Below are 9435 nucleotides of genomic sequence, written 5' to 3'. Positions count from 1 at the left end.
TAAATAGATCTGATTTTCTGACGCTACTCATCGCAGAGGGGTTGCTAGCTATGGTGGTGGAAATGAAAACACAAGGATTCTTATTTCTAGGTGATAATATGCTAAAGAAAGCACTTTTTTTAGTCCATTTTAGCCAATAACACACTGGACCTTTAAGAAGTATGGTGAATCATTCCATGTTTGTTGCTGTCATTCAGGTAGATTAGGTTTCTCCGTTGTTTCAGACATGGCCCAAACACCGGATGACCACCGCTTCCATTGCTCCGTGTGTCTGGAGCTTTACACTGATCCCGTCTCCACTCCATGCGGACACAACTTCTGCAAGCTCTGCATTAACAAATACTGGGACAACACAGAAGTGTCTAGCTGCCCCCTGTGCAAGGAGATATTTCACAAAAGACCCGAGCTGCGGATCAACGTCTCCTTCCGAGAGGTCGTCAATGACTTTAAAAACACAAACGCAGGCTCAGTGACGAGCGGTGAATCCTGTGAGGCCAAAGCTGGTGAAGTGGCATGTGACGTCTGCACAGGTGTGAAACTAAAAGCCATGAAGTCCTGCCTGGTGTGTGTGGCGTCGTACTGTGAGGGTCACCTGGAGCCTCACAAGACAGCAGCAGCCCTGAGTAGACATAAGCTGATTGAGCCAGTCAGGAACCTGGAGGACAGGATATGTAAGAAGCATGGGAAGATCCTGGAGCTGTTCTGTAAGATGGAGGAGAGGTTCATATGTCAGATTTGTGCCGAGACGGACCACAGCCATCACCAAGTTTTAACAGCAGAGGCCGCGTCACAGCAGAAAATGGTAAAATGTAGTTTTTATTTTGTTGTTATGAGTTGTGTAAGTGACAAAGTATGTGAACTGACCGAGAGACAACAAAACCAGCTGTGATTTAGTGCATCATTGCTGTGTTTCTAGCAGCTTTTCAGGCACCAAAAGTGGGTGTGTTGTAGTGACCCATCACTGTTTTTCGGGGATAATGGAATGAAAAGCAGTTGTTTTTTAACCAAGGCATTTCTGCGTTTCTGGCAGAGATCATGTCCCCAAACCCAGGTATTTTTGAGCTAAAACATGACCTGTCAGCTCGGCGAAATGGCTGCCAAGCTGTAGACTACTGTTTGAGACCAACAAATACCAGTTGTGATTTAGTCAGTAAACCCTGTATTTACAGCGGATTTTTAGGCCCTAGTGTGGGGGTTTTTTAGGAACCCATTACTGTGTTTTGAGCAGCAATTTTTTTACCGAGACACTGCTGCCTTTTCTGCCAGCATAGGAGTATAAAAAGCTGTTGTTTTTTACCAAGACATTTCTGCTTTTCCAGCGGAGACACTAAACAGTGTTTTTTTTAGGGACTTGCTGCTGTTTTGCCAGCGGCTTTTCAGCCCCCAAATGTGGGTGTTTTTTAGAGACTCATCACTGTGTTTTGAGCAGCTTTTTGGACACAAAAAGCAATTGTTTTTATTTAGACCTTGCTGCCTTTCCTGCCGACATAGTGGCATGAAAAATAGTTGCCAAGACATCAGTTTTTCCAGTGTGTGTGGTGGCATAAAAAGCAAGACATTTCTGCTTTTCCAGCAGGGATCATGTCCCCAAACCCAGATTTTTGAGCCTGTCAGCTAGGTGAAATGGCTTTTTAGCTGCAGACCACTGTTTGAGACCAACAAACAACCAAACCGGTTTTGATTTAGTCCGTAATTGCTGTGTTTACAGCAACTTTTTAGGCAAAAACATGGGTGTTTTTTAGGGACGAGTCATTTTTCCAGCAGTTTACAGCTCCCAGATACAAGTGTTTTTTAGGGATCCATCACTGTGTTTCCATTACAGCACCAGTTATTTTTTACTGACATGTTACTTTTTCTGCTGCGATAGTGGCACTAATGTTGATGTTTTTTAGTGACAGTTATTTTTTTACTGAGACATTTCTGCTTTTCCAGCAGGGATTGTGACCCCAAAATCTGGTATTTTTAAGCCAAAACGTGATCTGTCGTCTTGGCAAGCCTGTTAAACTGTAAACCACTGTATGAGATCCACAAACCATCAAACTGGTTATGATTTAGCATGGCATTGCTTTGCTTCCAGTGGCTTTTTATAAGCACCACATGTTGGTGTTTTATAGTGACCCATCACAGTTTTTCCAGTGGGGATAGTGACATGAAAAGCAGTTTGTGTCAGCTTTTCCTGACCAGAACCAGGTGGTTTTTGTGCCTAAACGTAACCACACATTAAGCATAGTTAACAGAGGATGCTGTTTTTTGACATTAGAAGTCAAAGGTTTCAGTTCCTGGCAGTAACATATGGTAGAAAACTTCAAATTTAAGATGTACATTATTTTTGATGAAAAAAAAAAAAAAAAAAAAAAAAAAAAAAAAAAGACACACTGAGGTTTAGTGTAAATGTGGTCTATGGGGAGCAGGGTTAGGGTTGGTTAGGGTATCTGCAGATATGTGTTTTCACTCCAACTGTTTTTATTCCCTCAAGAGGATAAGCGGTTAGAAAATGGATGGATGGATGTTTTTATTCCTCTCCCAGATTCAGATTAAGAGGAAAGGGAGAGAAGTGGAGCTGATGATTCAGGATCGGCAAAAGAGGATTGAAGAAATCAGTCACTCAAAGAAACAAACCAAGGTGAGTTCAAACTGTGTTCAAAAAAAAAAAAAAAAAAAAAAAGGACTCTGCACTCTGGCAGAGAGACGATCAGAGTGTCGCAGGCAGCACAGAACAGCTCCTATTTACCAGCTCTGCACACCTGCCTTAACTCAGACACACCTGTTAGCGATCTGCCTTAATTAACCCTCCACTCTCCACACCTGAGAGGCTCTTTACACAAAGGAATGCTCCAAAATAACAATATATGGTCACACACCTTCATTTCTAAATCAACATGAAGCAGCCTGACGTTAAAAACAGTTGTGAATCACTGAAATAATTTTGTTATTTTTTAATTCCACATAAAATACATGTATACGTTATAGCATTATTTGTAAGAATATAAAAAGTTTTCTGGTTAACATTAAGAGGAAAATGTAGAAATCATTAAATGAAACATACATAAAGTTAGGCAGATTGAGGCAAACTGCTTTAGGTAGGTTTTCTTTAAAAACTCAATGAGACAAAAAATCTCTCAGGTGAAACCAGTTAGTGTGCTCGTCTCAGCTGCCTACGACACACCCTCGACCTTCTCTGGCACTTCCACTTAATTTCAACTCCTTTTATCTCTTAAACTGACTGTAAACTGTCTTAAGTACTTTCACTTCAAAAGACATTTGAAAAAAATTAAAAGTTCAACTACTTGCATGTCGTATTTTCAAAATGACAGTTCCACTGATTTCAGTAATGCCACCACTCGTTTAAATGCTTTCACTTTCCCTTTCATGGCTGGCAATGTCCCAACCTCTTGTTAAAATGTACCCACTTTTGACTCTTAACACATGGCTGAAAATGTCCTGAATTCTTGTTAAAATATACTCTCTATTCTTGATAAAATCATGGCTGGAAATGTCCAAACCTCTTGTTAGAAAATGGCCACTTTTGTTGCCACAAAGTTGCCTGGAAAAGTCCTGACCTTTGGTTAAAATATACTTGCTTTTGTTGCTACAAACAGTTGGAAATGTTCTGACTTCTAAATAAAAAAATCCTGCTTTTGTTGCCACCAACACGGCTGAATATATCCTGAGCTTTCGTTAAAAAAGACCTGCTTTTGTTGCTTAAAACATGGCTGGAACTATAATAGTAATAGTAGTAGTATAATAGCTCCTCTAATTACCACATATTACACCTCAACTGCTTTCACTAATCCTTTTTAACCTTTTTTTCAATGATTATACTCTGACTCCAACTTTTTAAAATATTTAAACTGCAATTAAAAACAAATTGGCAGTAAGCATGCGTACAATTTCTTCAGGAAATACACTATTTTCTGGTCTTTTTTTTTTCTTTGAAGAATTTTTTTTTTTTTTTTAGCTATATTATTTTTTATTTTTTGCCGTTTCATTTTTGAAATCATTTCACTTGTTCTCTGTTGTTTTAGAGACAGAGTTTAAAACAAAAATATTTTGGAGCTCTTCATATGGCAGTAACATACAACCTTGTTAATAATGTCACAAATGGCTGACAGAAGAATCACTAAAATTTAAGAAACCCTTTAGTAAACGTGAATTACATTCACTTACACAAGAAAAATATCAATGGTGAATGGTGTTTTCCTTTTCCTTTCTTTTTTTCAACCATATGGACAATGTGAGAGCTGGCTGACGTGTTTTTTTTATACTTGACATTTAGGAAAATGCGCAGAAAGAAATGGAGGACAGTATCGAGATTTTCATGTCTGTGATGGAGTCCATGAAGACTATCCACACAGAGCTCATGGAGGAGATTGAGGCGAGACACGATGCAGAACAGAGGAGGTTTGAAAGGCTCATCAAAGAGCTGAGGCAGGAAATCGACGAACTGGAGAAGAAGAGTGCTAAACTAAAGCAGCTCTCGGGCATTAAAGACCACATCGAGCTCCTGGAGGTCAGTACAGAAACGATCTAACCTCGTCTTTTATGTGGATGTTAAATGTGTCTGTGTGTACAACAACTTCCTGATTGAGTCTGTACTTGTGATAAATAAAGTCAGTCTCATTTATATGGTTCATAATCAGAATATCTTTGAGGCAAAGACTTTATAAAAGTTATGGACGTAGCCACCATGATGTCACCGATCTGTTTGTGGACTCCCATTTTGAAGTTTGAAGGTTGCCATCTTGGATTTTTCGAGCCAGAAGTGACCATATGTGTTCAAGAGGGTGGAGATAACCCTATCGTCTGTGGTTAACTGTGATGATGCTAATGCTAATGCTAATATTCAATGGCACAAAAACAGTCTTAAAGCCAAAAAAATAAAATGTAATCATTGGTAAAACCAAACATTCGACTCCTTAGAGGGTCTTTTAGTACAAGCAAATGGTGAACAAGATTTTTTGGGGGCAACCAAAATGTTAAAATTTTCTTTCACAAACTGAAAACACATCCTATCCTTTGTGAATCTGGCGTTAACACATGGCTACATTACCTTACTTTGTTGCTGTGATAGCTAGTTGTCAACGTATGGCACCCACAGCAGCCATGCCCTTAATTATGCATAACTTTAGGGAAAAAAAAAAAAAAGTTTTATAAATGTTACATAAAAATTAGTTATAAAGACTGAAATTGTTTTTTGTATCAGGCTGTAAACATGTTTATTATTTCTGTAAAGTTGGACATTTTATCATGGGTGTCTATAGGTAGTGATGGCCAAATGAGGCCTCATGAACCACTGTCTTTACTTTCTGAAGCCACCAGATGGCGCTGTCTGTTCAAAAAAACATTTGAGAGCACACTTCATTGCCAGTCCTTCAGCCTCTATCTTTAAACCAAGAGCGCCATCTGGTGGGGTCAGAAAATAAAGAAAGTGGTTCATGAGGCTTCATTTGGCCATCACTATCTATAGGGATAGACTCACTTTTTGAGCCAGCCTCAAGTGGCCATTTGCAGAACTGCACTTTTGGGAATTTTTGCATTGGCTTCATTTTTCATTCCCGGTAGTTGCCACTCATTTGTAGGGCTTCACAATCTGTAGTTAAACTCAGCTGTTATAGCTAAATATATCTTTTTACATTAGCATGCTAACAAGCTAATATCAACAATAGTTGGGTGTTAAATATGCTCATGATTAGCATGTACCATGCTAACATATGAACTTGATAATTTCAGCACACTCAGTGAACAGCAACGCAACAGCCTGTGACAACACTGTTTCTGTTTTCCATTGACAGGCATTCAATCAAGCCTACACACTACCGTCAACTCAGAACTGGCCAAGCATCCCCGTCAATGAGGTGGATTTCTTGGGTTATATCCAGACGTCGTTGATTAAAGCAAGAGAGTTCATCAACCTGGAAATTAAGAAACAGTCAGCCAATAGTAAGTTTGAAGCAAAGTCATCTAGCTCATACTGGTGTCTAACATCTACAACCTAATCACCAGAATAAATGTTGGCATTGTACATTTCTGCAGACAACAGATATGGTACATTTGTATGTTTCATATGTAGTGGATATGTTGAAACATTTCCTCACATTTCAATTTCCAATTTTACATTATGACAACAGTGTTAAGGCATGGTTAGGTTTAACCACAAGAAACATTAAATTAGGGTGAGGAAAAGATCATGTTAAGGCTTAAAATACCAGCCCTAGTCGCCACAAACACAGCTGAAAATGTCCAGACCTCTTGTTAAAAAATACCAGCCTCTGATGCTACATACATGGCCGGAAGTGTCCCAAGCTCTTGTTAAAAAGTCCTGCTTTTCAGGGTGTCAGTGGCGTAGTGGTAGAGCAGGCGCCCCATGTACAAGGCTGATACCGCAGCGGCCCGGGTTTGAATCCAGCCTGTGGCCCTTTGCTGCATGTCATCCCCCCTCTCTCTCTCCCCCTTTCACGCTTACCTGTCCTGTCCATTAAAGGCAAAATGGCCAAAAAAATATCCTGCTTTTGTAGCTACCAACACAGCTGAAAATATCCTGACCTTTCGTTAAAACAGTCCTGCTTTTGTTGCTTAAAACATGGCTGAAAATGTCCAGATCGCCTGTTTAAAAAATACTTGCTTTTGACTCTAAAAACTCAGCTGAAAATGTCCTGAACTCTTGTTCAATTATACCCACTCTTGTTGCTAAAAACATGGCTGGTAATGTCTTCACTGCTTGTTAAAAAATACCCGCTTTTGTCGCCACAAACACGGCTGGAAATGTCCCAACATCTTCAAAAATAACCAGTTTTTGTCATTCAAAACCCAGCTGAAGGTATCCCAAACTTTGGTTAAAAAATACCCACTTTTGTAGCTACCAACACAGCTGAAAATATCCTGCCCTTTCATCAAAAAACTTGCTTTTGTTGCTTAAAACATGGCTGAAAATGTCCAAAACTCCTGTAAAAACATGACTTCTTTTGACTCTAAAAACACAGCTGGCTGGTAATGTCTTCACCTCTTGTTAAGAAATACCTGTTTTTGTCACCACAAACAAGGCTGGAAATCTCCCAACATCTTGTTAAAAACAAACCTGCTTTTGTTGCTACAAACACGCCTGGAAATGTCCTGACCTCTTGTTAAAACATACCTGCTTTTTATGCTACAAATACAGTTGGAAATGTTCCAATTTACTATTAAAAAAATCCTGCTTTTGTTGCTTAACAACACGGCTGAAAATATCCAGATCATTTGTTTAAAAGTACCTGCTTTTGTCGCTACGAACACAACTGGAAATGTCCCAGCATCTTCAAAAATAACCAGTTTTTGTCATTCAAAATGCCGCTGAAAATGTCCTGACCTCTTGTTAAAATATACCTGCTTTTGTCGCCACAAACATGGCTGGAAATATCCCTACATTTTGTTAAAAAAGGCCACTTTTGTTATTACAAACACAGCTGGAAATATTCTGAATTCTTATTAAAAGAGTCTTGCTTTTGTCACTTTAAACATGGCTGAAAATATCCCAACCTTTGGTTTAAAAATACCCACTTTTGTCGCCACAAAAAAGGCTGTAAATTTTTCATCTTCTTATTAAAAAAATCCTGCTTTTGTCGTTTAAAACTCAGCTAAAAATATCCTGACCTTTGGTTAAAAAAAATACCTGATTTTGACTCTGACATCTGAGAGCTTTTCATCAGGCATGGTCATGTTATTATATTATAATCTAATCTAATTATTGTAATCTCAATTGATCACTAGGGAGGTTGTGATATACATGATTGAGAGTCATGGTTTTGCCATAGAGGCTTTCTTTGCTCCATATGTGGAAGTATGTGACAGTGTTATCCAGCTCTGTTCTGATTGGTCCAGATGTGCGTATCCTAATCTGATCATTGAACATTAGAAATGAAAATATGCGATCATATTGGTCGGCCATTTTTTCTGACTCTGCGTCGCTGACAGTCTGATAAGTGGAAGGTCATCTGATGAAAACACATTAGAAATAGAGTGATAAACTATGTTGTCACACATTGACGATTTGAACACTACAGGTGATTTGATGAATTGAGCTATTTTTACACCACTCTCATTTGTCATTGAACACATCAATTGCATCATTTATCACATCATTAATTATGGTCTGTCTCCTCCTGCAGAGCTTAAGAAAATGCAGCAATTTGCAGGTTTGTCACCCCTAACGTCTAAGATGGATGTTTTCCTGTGATTTTTTAATCAAATTCAATTTAAAATGAAAATGAAAAAGTTACATGTCATTGTGAGAATGAGATTAACATATTCAATTCTTGCATCCTGTCTGCTCTAACAGAGGACATCACCATTGACCCTGACACCGCAGGACCCTGGCTTATTGTCTCTGACGATGGGAAAGAAGTCAGACAGTCTCCAAAGAAGCACAAGGTTCTGACTAGCCCGGCGAGGTTCACAGAAAACACTTTTGTTGTTGCAACAAAGGGTTTCACCACAGGCAGACACTACTGGGAGGTCAAGGTGAAGGAGAAATCTAACTGGGTGCTGGGAGTCGCTTCTGGCACGGTGAAGAGGAGGGAACACGTCGCTCCCTCCCCGGAGAACGGCTTGTGGACTTTAGGTCACAGGGATGGAGGGCAGTATTTTGTGTACACCCGAAATCCATTCCCTTTAACGCCGTCTGCCCCTCCCCAGAGGGTGGGGGTGTTTGTGGATTACGAGGAGAGGCAGGTGTCGTTCCTCGATGTGGAGGCCAAGACTCACATCTTCACCTTCACAAAGTGTAACTTTACACAGAAGGTTTACCCCGTATTTGATCCCTGTGTGGCGGCAGAAAAAAAGGAGGTGGCTCCTCTGAAAATTATGATGGTAGAGCTCACAAAATAAAAAACTGACGTAGATTCATCATCCTGAGTGCCGGTCAACATTACAGGAGTCACAGTTATCAATATGTAATCAGAAATAGACTTACACAATATAGTAGTTGCATGCTTTATCCATTAGTGGCATCTAGTGGCAAGCATTGCAAATTGCAACAAGCTGAATCTTCTACCAATTAAAATTCCCTCAGTGTTTATTGTTCAGGAGGTTTTTACCAGGAGCCGAATTATTCACAGACGTCTCCTCCTCTCCGAAACAAAAGGACCAGGTGATTAAAATTGGTAAAAACACTGAATAGAGACGTTTCATGTTACAAATCAATGTTTCTTCAATGCTGTTAGGTACATCGCAGACAGGCTGCTTGACCAGCACCTTCTAATTTGCACTAACATTTTTCTCTGCTAACAAAATCCGGACGTTCAGGAGGTTTTAACCGGGAGCCGAACTATCTGCAGAGGTCTCTTCCTCTTCAAAACAAACAGACAATGTAATTAAAATCGGTAAAAAAAAACACTGAATAAAGACGTTTCATGTTACATATCAGCGTTTTTCCAATGCTGTTCAGTACATTGCAGATGGGCC

The 9435-nt window shown here is 39.5% G+C and overlaps 1 protein-coding gene across 1 annotated transcript; it reads left to right on the top strand.

Moving 5' to 3' along the window:
* Window positions 1-226: 226 nt before the first annotated feature.
* LOC126404697 (E3 ubiquitin-protein ligase TRIM39-like) lies at window positions 227-9198 on the top strand. Its single transcript, XM_050068075.1, has 5 exons — window positions 227-802; window positions 4277-4510; window positions 5793-5940; window positions 8142-8168; window positions 8312-9198. Exons 1-5 carry the CDS (start codon window positions 227-229, stop codon window positions 8857-8859), a joined length of 1533 nt encoding a protein of 510 aa, XP_049924032.1. The 3' UTR covers window positions 8860-9198.
* Window positions 9199-9435: the final 237 nt, after the last annotated feature.

The sequence above is a fragment of the Epinephelus moara genome, chromosome 17 (assembly GCF_006386435.1).
Source record: "Epinephelus moara isolate mb chromosome 17, YSFRI_EMoa_1.0, whole genome shotgun sequence".
Lineage (NCBI taxonomy): Eukaryota > Metazoa > Chordata > Actinopteri > Perciformes > Serranidae > Epinephelus > Epinephelus moara.
Note: the sequence above shows the minus strand (reverse complement) of the source record. Positions and strands in the feature narration are given on the sequence as shown.

Excerpts from the sequence above, each read along its gene's own strand:
- LOC126404697 (XM_050068075.1), top strand. The coding sequence starts at position 227 with ATGGCCCAAACACCGGATGACCACCGCTTCCATTGCTCCGTGTGTCTG. Across the intron at positions 4,511-5,792 it reads ACCACATCGAGCTCCTGGAG|GCATTCAATCAAGCCTACAC; the intron begins GTCAGTACAGAA and ends TTCCATTGACAG. Across the intron at positions 5,941-8,141 it reads TAAGAAACAGTCAGCCAATA|AGCTTAAGAAAATGCAGCAA; the intron begins GTAAGTTTGAAG and ends CTCCTCCTGCAG.